The sequence below is a fragment of the Streptopelia decaocto genome (assembly GCF_964273445.1).
Source record: "Streptopelia decaocto genome assembly, chromosome: 1".
Lineage (NCBI taxonomy): Eukaryota > Metazoa > Chordata > Aves > Columbiformes > Columbidae > Streptopelia > Streptopelia decaocto.
Genome location: NC_138663.1, coordinates 69432156 through 69451368, shown reverse-complemented (window position 1 = coordinate 69451368; position 19213 = coordinate 69432156). Strand labels below are relative to the sequence as shown.

The 19213-nt window shown below is 37.2% G+C and overlaps 1 protein-coding gene across 1 annotated transcript in view; it reads left to right on the top strand.

The window, feature by feature from the left end:
- The window catches only part of ANO2 (anoctamin 2), a 180169-nt gene extending 165137 nt beyond the window's left edge, over positions 1-15032 (top strand). The window contains exons 20-24 of the mRNA XM_082052949.1: positions 2703-2855; positions 2960-3012; positions 4960-5141; positions 11898-12003; positions 13563-15032. Coding sequence (XP_081909075.1) covers positions 2703-2855; positions 2960-3012; positions 4960-5141; positions 11898-12003; positions 13563-13844 — 776 coding nt within the window. The 3' untranslated portion in view covers positions 13845-15032. The remainder of the gene's footprint in view (positions 1-2702; positions 2856-2959; positions 3013-4959; positions 5142-11897; positions 12004-13562) is intronic.
- The last annotated feature ends 4181 nt before the right edge of the window (positions 15033-19213 follow it).

Sequence of the window (19213 nt, the reverse complement as noted above, 5' to 3'; positions counted from 1 at the left end):
GCCCTGGAAGTGCTGTAAATGTCTCCACTGTGACTTGAGAGGCATCTGCAGAACTCCAGGTTGCTGTGACTAGATTGATTCTGGGACCCAAACTGTACATACATCGGGGATTCTTCTCTTTTTAATCCATAGAGCTTTTTAAACATATTTTTTTCTACAAATACTGGCCGAACGAAACAAGTACCTTGAAATTGCCCAGGCTGTTCACAGACCACTTGTTTTGAATGACTGTTTGTGAATTTATTGCACAAGACCATCTAAATTATGATGTCTTTGATTTTATTTTCCCTTTTTTTTTTTTTTACCTGTTTTTTGCATCATTCACACTTTCATAAAAAGGAGACTAGAAGATTGAAGAGATTTCAAGATGGCCACACAAACACTTCTGGCACTTCATATAAAGACATATTTACACAATTGCCCAAAAGCCATTTGAATACCTGGAAAATTCTTTCATGAACATGAAAAAAGCATTAAACTGCATTTTCCTCAGCAATGAATAAAAGGAGCTGCAAACAACATCAAAGCAAATGTGTGTGGTTTATACTTAAAACATTACAAATATATATATATATATATATATTTTTTTTTTTTTCTTTTTCCAGCTCTATTCCTACTAAATTCACTTAAAACCAAATAAGGCATATTTTGGCTTTATGTGTATTTCTAAGAATTTCACAGTTTTTTGGGACATTATTCTAACATCTGTTTTTATTTCCTTGTTAATTCCTTTTCCTGACTCTGAACATTAAATATTCAGGAAAGTATGATTTCAAGGATAGGATGTTTGTATGCCTTGAAAAAGCTCCATCTTAGTGTATGTTTGGATATCCTCTTTGAAAGCAAAACAATGAGAAGGAAAATCAAAAGGCCGTGTATATAATAAAGAAGTAATGCTTACTGTGCAAATATATTGTCACTGAGAAGAGAAAAGCAGGTATGTCAGTCAGAAAAGTTGCAATCTGCACACAAGAAAAGATGTATGCAAGAGAAAATCCTGGAGAAAGCTGTTTTATCAGTTAGTCGTAGGCTGTGAAAACAGTGCCTAAGGAAAAGATTTTAAAGTAAAGAGTTGGGCTGTGTAAAACCCTCATTTTCACAAAAAGTACAATAGATTTCTCCCATAGTGGAGAGAGAACTTATACAGGGATTTGCTGAAAAAGAATCCGTAATAAATAATGCCTCATACACACCAATCTTTTTTTCTATAATACTATTTATTTAATTCTGAAGTGCAAATCACAGTTAGATTTATTAGTTTAATCCTGTTGGGATTACTGCCTTTGCATTTGGGCAACATGCTTGTCAGTTTTTCTTTTTCTTCTACTCATTAGTTTTCTGGAGTAATAAACCCCTCTCACTTCCCTGAAGTATCACTTTTAAATAATGTAGCATTTTTACGAGGAAATTATCTAGTCTCATGAGTAACATTCACCACTGATGCCTCCTACTTTCCATGGAAGATACAGCCTTTTAGGCAATTTGATTCCTCAGCACTATACCCAAATGAGATTCACCCAGATGAGGCAGTTCGTGTGTGCCCTAAAATGCCACTGAAAGAAGGGGAACTTAGGGATACTCTGTACTCAGCCCACTGAAAAACTGAAGAAGCTGATTTGGAGGGGCATGGTTTTCTACTACATTATTCAAAGCCTCTGTAGAGCACTGAGAGTTGTCAGAAAAAAACACAAATGTTCCAGCATTGTGCTTTGCAGGGTGACATTGGTTCCTTAGCTGCTTAGAAGATACTTTGTTTGAATGGAGACATGTCATCCTATACCCTGGAAAACAGGCATAATTCACTCAGGAAATGATGTGTTCTTTTTGTTTATATCATCATACTATGGGTGTAGTAGTCTAGTACTGCACACAGGATGATATAAAATGTGCCACACACTGCAAAGTGAGAGGGTTTTTTTTGGTTAGTTGGTCAGTTTTTACCCCTGTGGAAGAAATATGGAGAACTCAGGAGGTCTGCTCTGCTTTGCAATACTGCTTGTTCTTTAGGACCAGTGGACCAGTTACTTTCTTCTCCCAAACTACTTTACCCAAATTGCAAACCCAGTGGAAAGAAAAAAAAAAAAAGAAAAAAAAAAAAGAAAAAAAAAAAAAGAAAAAAAAAGTGACAGCAGAATTCTCCTTTGCTAGGGCTTAAGAGGAAGATTTTTTACTTTGGAGGATATTAGTGATGTAAGGAGGGATGAAAATGACAGACCATAAGAGTTGCTCATGGATCCACAAAGATACTTATTCTGTTCGTGCTCTTGACAGATTGCCACAAAGTTTTTCAAAAGAAGCTGGGAAGAAACAGTGACGACTTGTAGCATTTCTCCTCCTGCTTACTTGTGTATCATTTTCCTTAGAGGTAAAAGGGCAGAAAAGAAGAGCACAGTCTTAATCTGCTAATTATGTACAAAAGCAGAAGAATACACTCCAAAACTCTTGTCCTTTATTGAATTTATTGTTTACTATGGCTTGTGCTGTTGTGCTGGAGACTGGAAGCGTTATTAGAAACATTCATTAAACATAGTGCCAAACCTTTCTCTCTTTCATAACCTTACTTTGTGATATTTATCATTTGGACTAAATTGTGGAGTTTTATGGGTTTTGTAACCAACAAAGCTCATCAACTATTTGCTGTCAGCTTCATTTACTGGTTACTTTCAGAAGATACCACAAAACATTGCGTATTTCTCTTCCAGTTATCCAGTTTGGTTTTGTCACACTCTTTGTTGCCTCCTTCCCTCTGGCACCTCTCTTTGCCCTTCTGAACAACATCATAGAAGTCCGGCTTGATGCCAAAAAGTTTGTTACTGAACTAAGGAGGCCAGACACAGTAAGAGAAAAAGATATAGGTAAGTAATGAAAAAACATTACAGTAAAGATAACACTAACAGTTCAATATGGAAGAAGAACAATCATAGTATATCCATAAATAATTTTTTTTTTTAACTTACAGGAATTTGGTATAACATTTTGAGTGGTATTGGAAAGCTTTCCGTTATCATTAATGTAAGTATTTGGCTACACCAGTTTCTAACCATGATCTTGGGAGATTATATTGTCCCTCTACCATAATTTAAAAGTGATGTCTGATTTTTCCATTTGTTATGAAATATAATAAAATAAAATCTAAATTATCTAGTTCATTCTTGTGGAAGTGTAAAACATGGTTTAATTACAACAGAGATGACCATTCACTCATCTCATTCTCCCTTATCCTTGCGTTATGTAGGACAGGAAGACTAATTCATATAAGAACAACTAATGAAGGGAATGTAAGCAGGCAACACTCCAGATAATTGATTCATTGATTAATTCTCATTCATACTCATGCTTTTTTCTGTTACTTTGCTAGTATAACTGTTGATATGAATAAAAAGGATGTAACATAACATCCTAGATTCTAGGAGCAGAAAGTCCTTAGCTAAATGAAAAAACAGTAACATTTGTTTTAGCATATACACATATCATTATATCCCTAAACATCTTCCCCCCCACCCAGAGTGAGTCTTTCTGTAAGAGTAGGGTTTTTTTTGAGTTGGCTTACATACTCCACAAGCTACAAAATCTTAATGGAAAAATATATTATTTAATAGAAAAAGAATGATGACATTAACATAATGTGTGTCTGGTATACAAATATGTTTATTGTTCTACATGTATTTCTAAAGTAAAATTTTATTGTACATACTTTAAGATAAAAAAGACTCATGCCCTAGGAGTTTAATCATAATATTATCTAGTGGGGTTTTGACTCACAGATATCAAAGCTCTTTAGAAAGGCAGTTGATTGTCAGTACTGAAGGGGAAACTTGTGGAGAAGTGTTGTGTAATTTATCTAGTACAATAGCTTCCAGCACAACAGCACTCTGTAGCAGTGTGTAAGCTATCATTACAACTGGGAGAACTATAATGCCTCCGAAGAAGCAGTTTTGTTTGACTTGGGTGGAGCATTGTTCACTTTTGGCTCAGCAGTTTCCAGGATTTAAGGCAGGAAATCTGTGCAGCCTTGCACATACTCATAATTTTGTTGTCAGGTATAGATTTCAGGCTTTCTGAACACTGATCTGTGGTAGATGAGCAAAACTCTGCAGCCTTTCAGTTTTGTCTGAATACAGTTTGCAGGCTTATGGTCTGTTATTATTTTCTACATCAAACAAATGCTGAACATTTTTATTTCTTGTGGATTCCATCAAAAATCAGTAAGCTAGTTTTTATTGACAGAAATGTAAATATGTGCATACTCAATTTTTTTAAAAAACTAAATGCCCAGTTCTGCTTCACCATCTGAATAACATTGATGCAGAAGAACTATTTAGCAAAATGTAGTTCTAAATTAGTCTAATGAATTCCTACCAGTATTACATAGATAATTCTGTGTCTGATTCATTTAGCAATTCCAGGAGTTTTATTCCAGCATGAGATCCACCAATGTCAGATGAGTAAATCCTAATGCAAAGGGGGAAATAGAGGACAACTACTTTATGCTCAACTGGTTTATCTCAGATAATACTATGTAACTACACCAATTTATGCTTCCAATTATACCAGCTAGCTATTACGTCTTTTTGTAGTTCTTTTAAAACTAGTGATAAATGTCCTAGTGGCTCCAGGGATGAAAAGAGTTGGGGAAAGGTATGGTACATTACTTTCTTTTCTACTCTTTGCTTTAAGAAATATTCCACTTCCCTAATGACAACCTTCCCCTGGAGAGACAGAGCAGGTTACTGTGCATTTATATAAGTGTACATTTTGTACCAGCAACAGCCATTTAACTCTCACTTCATCACCACTCTAAACTTACTTGAAAGTGAAAATTATCACCTGAATTAACTTAATCTGAAACACATACATTCATGACTCTGGTTGTTGTTGTTTCTTTGGTTTGGTTTGGTTTAATTTTGGTTTGGTTTTGGGTTGTTTTTTGATTGTATGATCGTTTCATTTGTCTCTCAGGCATTTGTAATTGCTGTCACATCTGATTTCATTCCACGCCTTATGTATCAATATGCATACAGTCAAAATGGAACCATGCATGGCTTCATCAATCACACGCTCTCATATTTCAATGTCAGTCATCTCAAGGCTGGAACACAGCCAGAAAACTCCCTGTTCGCACAAGACATTTTATTCTGCAGGTAAAGTACTTCTAATGACAGTTTGCATAGTCAAAGTAATTTTTGGGGGTCTCCTGTGAGACAAATTTTTTCCAAGTGGGAGCTGATAATATTTGTGTCTTTAGGAAGGTGGTTTTAAGAGTAGAGCATTTAACAGTATTCTCACTATGTTAGAAGACTCTTAGAAGTGTTTTTCTGATGCATTAAGAGGCAAAATAAACAATTTAGGCAGATTTACTAAAATAAAAAAAAAATTCCTTCTGTATTAAAGGCATAACTTTCATTAAAAACAATATGTTTTTAAAATGAACCTCACTACATAGAATCAGGCTTTATTTGTCTTTATTAAGTTCTATGTTTACTTAATGAGATTTTAGTTTTCAGTATATTCTGCCCATCTTCAAAACCTATGTTGTTCCCCATCTGTATGTGAATTTCAGCTTAATCTTTTCAGACTGGGGAAACGAGGCTCAGCTTCCTTTAAAATATGTCAGAAATGTCTAGTCCACTTCTCCGACAGTGCAGATACTGATAGGTTAGTTCCAGTCTGCATGAGAAATCACTAACATGGCTCCAGGGCTCTCAAATTAACCTCTACCTTTTATAAAAACATGCAGAAATTCAAGGAGCTGTTTTAAGGCAGTACAACCCAAGGCTGTTCAAAACTGAGTCCCTCTGATCAATGTTATATTTGACAGCCTGTCTCACCTTCCTTTTGGACTCACTTGAAATCACACTGTACTTAGCCTCTACAATGGCAAGAAATCATCACAAATCTTGTTCATCCATTTTCTTTGGAAGGAGATTCTTCATTTATATTTTACTATACACAGGTCTCTAATTGGCCTCCCTTGTTTTGTTGCATGATATATTTGTGTACGTCTGCTGTCTTTTTCTGATGGGTGCTAAAGGTTTTGAAGCTGATACTTTGAATAACTGCTATCTGAACCTGCCCTGGTTTCACCTTTGTCTTTCCCAGTCTCCTGTCTCTAACTCACATCTTTGGTCTCCTGCTTTCTTTGTGCAGTTTTACTCCAAGATAAAATTTTGGCTAAGGTGCCAAAAATGGGTTTATTGAAATCTATAGCCAAATTCTATCAGTATCAGTGTCAAAGCAAAGGCAGAAAATCAGTTACCAAGCAGAACAGAGTAAGGCAAATCTTATAGGTGATTTTCACATATCATCAGATTGGCCTCTTTTATTTAATACTGAAATACTGGCAGAAAACACTGCTAGTTATGGTAGCTATCAAATAGTGTTTTCCAATTAGTGCTTCAGAATTCTTTTTTATTTCCTCCCATTCAGTTGAATTAATTGTCCTTGACAAATAGGTATTCAATACACAAATAAATTTCTTCATTATTAGTTCCAGCAATCCCTATGTTTTTACATGTCTGACATTCAGAGTTTCTTAAAGAAATTATACTGACAGAGAAAATAGAGATAGCTAGAGCAGCTGAAAATTCTTAAAGGGTTACTGTAAGTTATGACTGTTGGAGTCTTCTATAAACTTGTAAAAGCAGCTCACAGTGTGACATGGAAACATTATAACTAAGATAGTTAGGACATGATTTTTTGTCCTACCAAAACCTTTCTCTTCATGTTAGGGAGGGAAAATATTGCAAATAAATAAACAATTTGATTTTTAAAAAAATCAAAACCACAAAATTCAATTAATTCCCTTCTAAAATTAAATGTATCTAGAAACACGCAGCTACTTAAAAGGAAATTCACTTTGTAATTATGTTTCTAACTTAGGTGCTCCAAATTGGCTTTCAGAACAGTTCCCTTCTTTTCACTGATTATTTAAGGGATCATATTCTGGCTGTGGTCCTGAAGTAGCCAAAAACTTCCCCTAGCTTCTAAAAGACTGCACATTTTAAAATGTAGGCTATGGACCAATCTCCCAAAATCATGTTTGTTTTTTTGTTTCGTGTTTTGTTTTTGTTTTGTTTTGTTTTTTCTTTCTGATTTTATTAGGGAATAAGAAGTTGAAATAGCTTGAGAAGGTGTAAATGGAAGATCTTTAATGAGACCTACAAATCCATACCCCTTTTAAGAAAAACATTAAATATCATAATGTAATCATTTCCAAGAAAGAAGTCTTAAAATTGGCATTATTCAGTGTAGTCTGTGTGTGTTTATCTCCTGCTCCTGTGCAAGCAACGTTTAATCATACTTAGGCTCACACTAATTTTAAACAAGATATTTATCTCACTCAACTATAAGCCATAAAAATTGCATGTCTTGGTTCCATCACTGGAAGCAGATTAAATGCAGAGGTAAATCTGTCCCTCTATCTCAGGCACTGCTCTTGGGATTGCCCTTGGGACATACCACCCTTACTTCCTTGACAATAGGGGAGGAGGTTATATGAGTGCATAGGTGAGGCTCCCAGATTTTAAACAGGTGAAGAGTGAGCATTTAATTCAGTCAGCACAGCCACCTCCCAATGCCAGGAACTTTGTCAAGGACATCTGTGCTGCCTCTGAGGAGGCGGTCAGGTGGGACCTGAGGGCAGACAGAAAGGAAAAAAAATAGCTTTCCAGTGCTAAAAGCTGCATGCTGTGCTGTACCTGCTGCTTTGCTTCTGGCAGACAGGGTAAAGAACTTTAAACCTGGGGCCTGTCGCTTTTCTCCAAATGTTGTTCCACGTGAGCTCTGCTATTCCCTATTTGCTGCTAGGAGATATTTTTCAGTATAATGTTACATGTGAGAGTATGCAGCACCTCTATACTTTCTGATAGACTTGTAAGTCTGTAAAATGCTTTTCTACTCTCAGTTTCCAGCACTTTTTAATTTGTATCCTTCAATTAGCCTGTGTTTTCATTCAACGAGCATCTTGATCCATATGGATCTCCTACTTCACTGTGACTTTGCTGCTTTCATTTTTCTACTATTTACCTGGCGTCAGTCACTGGCCTCTATTTATGGTGTAAGTCTGCCTGGGTATTTGGAAACGTGTACATTAACAACAGTGATGAAATGCAGTCCTCAGATTAACATGGACTGAAAAGCCGCAAAATAAAAGGATAAGGGAATAATCCACACTAGGTATAAAAGTGGTCCCTGCCTCATAATATCTATGCCACTGAGAATAAAAAAAATTGATTGCAAACAAGAAGGATATACTAAATGTTTGATCACGTACTAGTCTGAATGAAAAGCAACTATGAGAGCATTTCTATTTCATTAGCAGGAAACAATTAGGAAAATATGCCATCATCCCTATTCACTGTTTCTCATTATCACTCGTCTCATTTGAATCTTATCAAAATCTCAGTTTTGGACAGAACTACCACTGTGATAAAATGTGGGGTATCTAGCTTATGTCCCAAGGGACAAACAACAAACATTGTCCCTTATGCTGGAAATAAAATCTGCTTTTCTGTTTCTGGAAAATATGTTGGGAACAAGCTGACCTCCCTTATTCTTAGATTTCTGTGACCTCTGGAGATAAATGTGGTTACAATAAGCCTGCATTTTGCTCCTTATGGGCATTGCCAGAGATTAAGGTATCTTAAAAATAACCATAACAAGCCAGAAACAACTCTCCCACTGAACCTCCAGAATACATTCTTTGAATATTTTGAGCAGCTTTTTGTACAATTCTGTGAACTGTTCAACATTATTTTCAAATAAACATTGTTGTAACACCAGTCTGATGCAGAGCATTAGTTGTAATGATTTTTTTTTTTCAGAGCAAAATATTTTTGTAGCTGAAGGCAAAATAAGAGCAAATTTTACTATGTTAAGTGACATTTTTATTGGTTTAGCCCTTTTAATCTTTATAATCTGGCATGATAATGGAGTACATGAAAGCATGCAGATCACATGGAAAAGAAGAAAGAAGAAAGTCATTAAAAGGACTTTTCTCTTAACATGAATCTGGTCCAATATTCAGCAAATTTATAAAGTGTCTTTGAATTAATTAATTTTCTTAATGTCCTGGGATTCATCTCATCTACCCCCAATGGTAACTGGTGAATTCTAATGTGTTTCCCTGAACAGTTCCTATATACTCCTGCATTGTTGAAGCAATACTTCCTTGTGATTCAGTCATGTTTCCTTCAATTTCTTTTCAAAGACCAGCTGAAAATGAAAATTAAACAGATCTGTTTATTTAGATTGATTCATAGTTCCATTTACAGTTACATTTTTATTTTTTCTGCCAGTATTTCTTTTTCTGCATGCAATATACTCAAGAAATATATTAGCATATTTCTTTTAAATCGGCCTTCAGTTCAGTTTTGTCTAAGTCTTGCCTAGTCCTCTCCATCCATCCTCATTTCCCCAACATTTCTCTACTTCCAGCGTACATTTTTCTTTTTTCCTTCAGAACTTTCATGTACACTATTCTTAAACCATATTGGCTACTTCATCATAGTCTTGTCCTTTTTCAGTGGAATTAGAGTTATTTAATGCTTTTGAAACGCAATAGTCTTTGCACTACAAGTCGCTTGCTGTTCCTAGCATATCTGCTTAATAAAGTATTTTAAGAATGAAGAATTGAAGATGCCAGGGAAAACATGGTCTTTTTAAAAAAGAAACTACCTGTAAAATATAGTTGTTAGAAAATGACCGGGTTATTGCACTTTGATGTCCCATATGCCATAGAATAATTAGAAAGGGAGGTGGGGAGGAAACCCAGCTACCTTGTCTGTAACTCAGACAATACCTCCCTTCACCATAAATCATTTGCTAGTGCTCTGTTGAATGTAGATTCAGACATCATAAGCAGTGTGATTTCCAGCTGAGCCAGGTAAAATTTCCATGGGGTCTGATCTCCTGCAACACTGACAACTTGTGAAGCTCAGAGTACAATAAATAGAAACCCTACCACATCTGGTAACCCTTGCAGGTGAACATGGGCTCCATATCAAGACTGAAACTGATTTGTAGTGCCAGGCAAAATCCACAACTAATACAGTGGTTTTCCTTTGCTTTGATGTTCAAGCAGATTAAATTCAAGGGAACTGACTCTGGGCCTTATTGAAGCCCGTGTACACAGACTTGAGCAACGTGTGAGAGTCCACATTGTACAGAAGGTACCAGAGAGGGAAACTCACAGTGCAAGCACAGTATAGGATCAAAGAGGAGTCCCATGTAAGACAGGACAAAGAGCTCTGTTACTCTGCACACACCGCTGCACAAAACAAATAATCCAGGGTCTAACACAGCCCAGCTTCCATAAATTAATATAGACCCCAATTTAAAGTTGTTTCCCCCTCCTCTCTCTCCTCCCTCTCCCCATCCTGAGTTGTACCTTGTGTCCTTTGACTTCAGTAGGTTGCAGCACAAAATTACATCTAGCATTTCAGACTGAGCTTTGGGGAGGGGAGGAAGAGGGGAAGGGGTGGGATGTAGGGTTGTGTGGGATTGTAAATGTGTAATTTAACATGCAAAACCATGTGGATAGAACCTGAAGATAATTTTGGTAAACGCACCTGCAAACTGAAGCTGACAGATTTTATGAACCTTTGCCATTATCTCCAATGGAGGCTTTTCCACAGTTTAATGAATCTTGCTGTCAGGAAGGGTTTTGTGGTATTCAAAACAGATTTTCCCTTTCTTAATTCCATCCCATTACTCCTAGTCAAACACTGTGAACAGCACTAAATTATCCCTTTCAGTCCTAAGGGCACAATTTGTGCATGGTTATCATGTCCAACTGTGGCTGTTACTTACCAAAGTGGAGCAATACATGTGCTCTTCTTTAATCCCTTCTGGTGAGTCAGTCTCCTCAGCGCCTGCATTATTTTGCTAAAACTGCCTTCAATTTGTTGTTATCCTTTCTTTGTTATGGTGGTTTTTCTGTTTTGTTTTGGTTTTTCCCCTCCTCTGAAATCCCTACAACTGAATGGCTGAATGCAGCAGCATTACAGGTGTGGCTTTACCTGAGCTGTTCAGAGAAAGACTAATACCCCCCAGCACCATCATGCCTTTTGTTTATACATCCACAAGTCATAGTGTCTGCTGCCATATTTCAAACTTGTGCTGACTTGCTGGCCACTGTAAAATCTGGGCTATTTTCATTGCACTTTCTTTCAAACTCTACGCTTTTAAAGGTCCTTCAATTGTTTTATTTTTAATTGCTTTTCATTTCCCCAGATAATTCTTATTGTGTTTCCTGTCCATATTTCTTATTGCTTTCTGTGTTTCCTGCTATTTCCACAACTTTCTAATTTAGGAGCATCTGTGACTTTTATTAGCCTGTTGTTTACTTCCAAATGATTTATGATAATACTAAAAACATCAGACTTCAAGCCAAACCACTGTAGCTCTGTTTTGTCCTGTCTAAGGCTACACAGTTAATTTAGGGAGTGCCTTTCCCATGGCTCCCCCTGTCGTTAATGGAAAGACAGGAACAATCAAAGCATCAGATTTTATATGGCCTGAAGTATTACCTAAATTAATCAAGATTTAAGTGAGATGAATGAAGACTTGTGTCGTTATTTCCTTATATCAATTTATAATTTAAAAAGAAGACAAAAAAATAGGACAATTGCAAATCCAGGAAAAACTGGAAATTTCCAGCATTAGAACAATGTTCTGATTTTGGTTACAACTGTGAAAATCCTTCTAAGCTTGCTAAAGTCAGTGGACATAGTTCAATTCTAATTCTGGAGTTGTATTTCATAACAAGGGTTGAAGTAGGAACATCTGGAGGACTTGATTCTTTAGGTTTTATGACTCGAAAATCACGTTAACTAAAGTAATTTGTGCAGGAGGGGACTGATGGAACTGTGTAACAATTGAGCTGTCTCTATCGACAGGTTCAAAGACTACAGAGAACCGCCTTGGTCCCCAAATCAGTACGAGTTTTCTAAACAGTACTGGTCAGTCTTATCTGCTCGCTTGGCTTTTGTTATTCTATTTCAGGTAAGTCTGTTGAGTTACTGCAGTTTCAGTCACAGAAATAACATGATAAATGGATGGAAATGCATGTGCCAAAGAAATTCATGTCAAATAGAGGTTTTCTGTTTGCAAATACCCAGCCTGATATACTTGCACCCAACCTGTGAGATGCCAATGGGCTGCAGCACATTCTCCTTTTGGAGCACTTCCTCAGCAGACCTTTCCCTTCATGGAAAGGAAGCCTCACAGCCTGCATTAGCCCCTGACAGTAGCAGTGATCTCCCAAATACCCCAGGATCTTGAACGTTTCAGTTAAGTTGACTTTGTCAGCTTTTATACTCTGAGAGACACCACTTGTAAAAAGCATATAAATATTATTTAGGCTTGTTAAATCCTGTTCTTTACCCAAAACAAGAAATAAACAGAAGTAATAAATCCTTCAAGGTCTTCTGCTACTTTCTACAAGTTAATGGAGTAAATTCTCCCCCATGTCAAGATTTTGTTGGCAAGTGATTTGCTATTACGGCTTGCCTTCTGAATGGCAGAGGCCTTCTGCCTTCCTCCATAATCTGGAATCCCTCCACAGTCAAATCAGGCCCAATCATTGTATTGAAACCTACCTGTCTTTTCTCCTCACCTGCCAAATATTCCTAAGTATGACTGTGAGTCTTGTGTGGTTTATATTGCCCTCTTCTGCTTCTTCACTCTGTCTTCAGTAATTTTCCACCACTGTCTGCAAAACATTTGAAATCAACTAGTTATGCTGAGCTTCAACTAGCCTGCACATTGTTCTGCCAGAGTACATTCCCTGGATAATTAGCTCCATTGTGTCAGATGGAACAGAGGCTTCATGCTAGTGGTCTTCTCAGTAAATGTGCTCACACATTTGGAGGCATTGCACAACACAACACTTTTCAGAGCATTATCATGATAATATAAACTCCAAAGCATAAATTATCTATTAATTTCACAAACAAGTAAAACTTTTTGCCCAATCTGCTTCCTGCCTCTGTGTTATGAGTATCACCTGTAATGACCTTGACACCTGAGGTTCAGGGCTGTGGCTTGCATGCTGCAGTAGTGTAAAAAATCCTGCTTGTCAGCAGACTGAAGGATTTCAGGACAGGCTGACCATGAAAGTTGTCTGCTGTCTACTCAGGCCACATTGGAAACACATGAGTATGACTGTGTTGGAGGATGTTTTCACTGACATTGCACTTATAGTAACAAATTCTGGATTCAATCTTAATGAATTTTATGTTGAAAACTGAGAACCTTTAGACGCCTGTAAAGAATAAGGTTGTTTTAGCTACTTAGACTGTGAATCATTTGATGAATCCAAGTCCTTTCCCATTTCAAACCTAATTGAAGCATGTTTAATTCAGCTGCTCCACTGAGGCTGAGCTGTGTACAAGTGTGAGCTCGCTCTTGAACTAAGACCTTACTCAGCTGCTTAATACTACATGCTGTCAGCAGAATGTGTTTGATACCTGCCTCATAGCTATAACAAAAGTTTAGTTTTGCTCTAGTGTAAGTGTTTTGGATTTTTTGTACTTGTTTCCTGTCTGTTGCTGTGTTTGCAGAACTTGGTGATGTTCCTCAGTGTTCTGGTTGACTGGATGATTCCTGACATCCCCAAGGACATCAGTGAACAGATCAAAAAGGAGAAGAGTGTACTTGTTGACTTCTTCCTAAAGGAAGAGCATGAAAAACTGAAGCTGATTGAAAGCTTTATCGCACGTGACAAGGGGAAACACAAAAGTGGGACTAAAGGCGAAAGGATCCGGGCTGCCAGCTTCTGTCAGTTTAACCGAAGTCAGAAAGGCAGCTTTACCTCCTCTAGGTCACAGCACACAGAAGTGTGAGTCCTTAGAGAGAGGTAAAATATTTGCTTATCTCCATAATACCTGTTTACTGTGTGATGTGATTCTGAACCTGGACCGAGAGGGAGAGACAGTCAAAGAAGAGACAGGGAGCAAAAAGGAGGGTTCTTTTGCATCCTTAAAAACTCTATATGCAAGGATCTCTGTTACATTTTACATGCTATCTGGACTGCAGCATTTTCAGACTTTCTCAAGGCAAGATAAAGGGCTACATTATAGCTGTAGCTGGTCTTTGTGGTGATGCATGTGAGTTGGATAGGCATACAGCAATATTCCTCACTTGTTCAGGCTCAGTGGTAGGATCGCAGCCATCCCTTGTCTTGAAGACACCCTGTGGGGCATGGGAGATAGAATGGACACTCGTGCTCTAGTATCTATCTTTTGGCAGATCTGACTGACCATGACAAAGTGCACACAACACATTGTCTCACAGCTTGTAGCTGCCAGAGGATGGTTTATAAACAATTAGAGTCTCAAGAGTCATTGTGCCTTCCTGATGTACATTGTCACTTGGTGCTGTCTCTGTAGAGCATGTAGAGCTGTTGTTAAGGGCACAGAGCTGTGGGAACAAAAGAAATGAAATTTGCTGAGCACTTTCATCTACAGATTTACAGTGTTTTGCTTAGCAGGAGCTTGAATGCATTTGGTAATGGACAGAGAGCCCACCAACATATGCATCAGAATGAAATAAAGCTGCTAGAACGAGGGGAGCTCATGGTTATTCATTGTCCCAAACAACCACAAAAAAAACCCTGCATGTTTGATTCTCCTTTCACTTAAGCTGGGAATTCAGCCAGTATCAAGAGGAATCACATGACTAAACCAACACCAGTGTGAAGCTGAGGAGTGAGAGTGGAAGCAAGTCTTGTAAATCATGTGGCATTTTCATGTACATTGTGTGTAAAGTAACAAAAGTTGTTGCTGTTGTGCATTTACTGTAAACTAAAATATTTTGCAGAACTACATGTCATGGGAAGATAAATATATACACTAAGCAAGCTTTCATCTATAAGCACTTAATGAATAACATTTTTCTGCTACAAATGAAAATAAATATTTGTTAAAAAATCTGTTTCTTTTACTGTAGATTCTGCCTCTGACTTGACTTGAAATTCAGAGTCTGGAAATAAGATTTTCTTCTTATTTTGTCGTCTCAAAAATGCTTTCAAAGCCATCAAAAACACAAACAAAAAGAAGTGCTTCAGTTTCAAGCATTGTGTACTGTATGATTGCTCTTTAACATTATAATGGTGTTTTATATATTTCTGAAGCCCAATAACTTCATTCTTCTCTTTGGTGGAAAGATTTTTTTCAATAAGAACTTTTGGTGTTTTAATGAGAGTTGTAAAAATAATTTTGGATTTTTACTTTTTGTTTGTTTATTTGTTTTAGTTGGTTGGTTTATTTTTTTTCTTTTTTCTTTTTTCTTTTTTTTTTCTTTTTCTTTTTTTTTCTTTTTGGGGGGGGGGGGTTGTGGGGGGAGGTGTTTGTTTTTGTTTTAGTTTTTTTTTTCATTGCCTAAACTAAAGAAAATGAAAATGAGAGAACTGTTTCAGGGCAGGCTAGAATTAAAAGTCTCATTTTGGAGTTTCATTTTTAAAATTTCATTTAGGGTTATTTATCCCCTCTATATAATAGATCGAATTTGAAATTACAATGTCAACTTGAATAAAATTGCAAATGTTTATCTTTGTTGAAAAAAAGTCTGACCTCACCAAATGTTTCCTTCTTTTTGCCCTGTCAAAACTCATTTGCAGAATTTTAAATGAATTCAGAGAGAGTTCATCCCTCTTCTGAAACTGTGTTTTTTTTAATTGCTAGGGATATTGCCCAAATTTCAGTTTGACTATATACTCTCAAGATTACAAATACAACTTGTAAATATGCAAAAATATAGAATCATAGAATCATTTTGGTTGGAAGAGACTCTCAGGATCACCAAGTCAAATAATCACCTAACTTTAGCATTAACCATGTCCCTAAGAACCTCATCTAAACATCTTTTAAACGCCTCCAGAGATGGTGACTCTACCACTTCCCTGGGCAGCCTGTTCCAATGCCTGACAACCCTTTCTGTGAATAATTTTTTCCTAATATCCAATCTAAACCTTTCCTAGTGCAACTTGAGGCCATTCATTTCCTCTTGTCCTATCACCTGCTACTTAGGAGAAGAGACCAGCACCCTCCATTCTACAACCTCCTTTCAGGTAGTTGTAGGCAGCAATAAGATCTCCCCTCAGTCTCCTTTTCTCCAGGCTAATGAGCCCCAGTGTAGTATTACAATGTTTCTTCCATTTAGATATACATTATCTGATACAAGCTATTTGAAGAGCTACTGCTATAATGTACTGTGTATAAACTATTGACTGTATATATGTGGTGTTTGTAATTGATTGAGATAGATAGGAAACTGATGGGAAAATAGTCCTCTCCTTAAATGCAGTTTAAGGTTTTTCTTAGTATAAATACCTCACAGACACTTGTGATCACGTGAACTACATTCTTGCCAGTCCTGAATGTTATGCTATTGCATCTTGGGGAGGCTCAACTATGATGAGATTTGTATGAACGAAATAAGCTGTTAAAATTTAGGTAGTTTCCCTCTGCAGTCACCAGAGAGAGAAAGGCACCAACAGACAGCTTACTCATCCCATTTGGAGACTGATGTCTGCGATGGGCAGATGAATGCACTCAGAGGATGCCTGTTTCCTTTCCTGCACTGTAGTGGGAGCCCTGCTGTCTGCATTTCAGATTATGCTTTTGGGCTTTAGGTTGCAGAAGATCAGAATCTAACTTTCCCAGTCAGAGAGCTTAAGATATTTAGATCTCTGAAAGAGATCTCTGAAAGAACTAGTGACTGCAAGATTCCTATTTGATCATGCTTGTTTTATTTTGTTTTAATTTTGCTAGGTGCCTGAACGAGTATAATTTTTAAGAATTTGGCTCCCTGATGGAAATCTGTGACAGGGCACAGACATATAGGTTGGTTTACCCCCTTTAAGGTTAATATTTAAATTAGGGTACTGTATATCCTCAAAAACAAATTGTCTCATTTCAATTTCAAAAGACCAACAAGCCCTGTTGGGTATTGCGTGGTCTAATATATTAAGTAAGTCAATATTAATGACATCTGTTCCCTCGTTTACACTGGAGGGTATTCTGGTGGTGGATTTGCGAGTTTGGAACTGCTTATGTTCATTGTTTAGAACTCTAGTTGATTGAAACACAATCAGTTTTGTTCACTTCAAAATGCCTCTGATGAGGAAAAACATTATGTTTCCAAACAGTAGAAATATCAACCTTGCCAGACCTTTAGATTATCATAATTCTTCCTTCCTTTTCCCAGATATGTGGGAGTGCATACAGAAACAGGTTTAGAAAGAGGCTTACAAGTTGCATAGCACTTGTAAGCTTTTTGATGTGACTTGTTTGATGAAGGATATTCAGAGTTAAGGTCCTTCTTAAACCATTTTTTGCACCCTCCCTCTCCCAGGAAATACCCTCTTGTCTTTTTAAAAACTGTAGGTCACTCAAAAAGAGTCAGAAAAATGCTATCCCAAAGTTGAATAAATTAGGCTGTTGTTACACAGAATTTCCATAACAAGCAACCGAAATGCTTGCTATGGTCCAAAAATGATAATGTGTTTCTAGATTTCCTAGCAAAAGGAACTAGAGAAGGCAGCAGACGTACACCGATGCTCTGAAGGTTCTCCTGAGGTTTATACATTTCACCCAAACAAGGCTGGGAAAGCGGCATAACAACAATCACGGCTGACGTCCAGATGGGATCTACCATGATATCACAAACAGGACAGACAGCTCAATTATCTTTATCTGTGATATGGCTTCTATTTTTCTCTTAAACTTGAAAGTTTCATTCACTGAGAATTCCTGCATGTTTGGTACTTGACTCAGGTGCAGTCCCCGAGGATTGCATCCTTTGTTACATTTCTATGGCAACCTCTGGATTCTCCTGACAGTGCTTCTCATCAGCTCCTGTAATTGTAGATCACTGATTGGGCATTCATTCATTCCCAGTTTCTAACTTATCTCTTTTGGACAAAGCAAGACTTTATCTGATCCCTTTTTAACAGCATGATACTTGTAAGTCTACCCACAAAGCACCTCCTTACCATAACTTGTGTCTCAGAAGTAGAGAATGACTGTTTCAAGAGACGTACGTGGAAAGATCTCTCTAGGGAAGAGGAGTACAGGGCTTCAAGTAGAAACACAAAGGTAATAAAACCTGTGAGCTATAGTCATTCTTTGCTTTAGTAATGAAAATGAGCTAAAATCTCTGCAACGAAAGGAAAAGAAATAAGAGAAGAAGTTGCATAGATGTTCTGCACATTTAGTTCACAATTTCATAGCTCTTTAAACTTTTTCAACTATAAATTAAGAGAAAGCCCCAATTAAAGGAAATGAGCAAACAAGTGAAACCCCACATGCCCTTGTGTGTGAGTAGTTAATACACCCAGTCATAAACCATCAAATCCACACTTCAGGCTTCACGTGGAGTCGCATTAATAGGAATGTATATAATTGCACATCTAATCAGAACAGTGTGAATATGAAGTAACAAAAGGGAGGAATGAGGCTTGTGTAAAGAGTTAAAACAGATATAATCAGATGTGACCTTGTAATTACCAGGCAATGGAAAAGTGTGTCCAGCTCTGTGTGGCCAGTAGAAGCTCATGGCAGCTGAAAGAGTTTGCTTCTTCACTTACCACAGCTTCTCCTTTGGACTGTTGGTGCAAGATAGTTTCAAGCAGCTTTCAGGAGTTATTCAGTAGAAGAAATTGGCCCAGATTGAAGGGGGTCCCTGTTCCTAAGTCATGCTATGCTTAAATGCCATGAATTACAGAATCCAACCGATCCACACAGCCCGATGAACCTTCTCACTGTGCTTATCTCTAGTTTTAAAGAAGTCTTTTAGGAGCTGAGTGAAACTGCTTGTCATGTCTTCTTCACATATACTTGCCCTTTTTTTTAAATCATCAGTACTAGATGCCTTTTTTGTGATGAGTATTATTGGTTTTTCAGTCCTCAGGTTCTCAGTGTGTAGAAAATACTGCTATAGAGACCACTTCTGCAACTTGACCTTTCATGACATTCAAAACTAATGAAAAGTAGTCCAGGAAGAAAAGGGTAGCCTATGTGGAAGTATGTCTGTTAAATTATTGCTTGGAAATATACAACTCAACATGCACAATATTTACCACTGTTAGCAATAAACTCTTCTGACTACAATAATATAACATCTGTTGCTGTTATGCAGTCTCACCCTTTAATTAGGCACAGATGGTCTTCCTCTTTCCCATCTGGTCTAATTCTTTTGCTTTTGAGAAGAA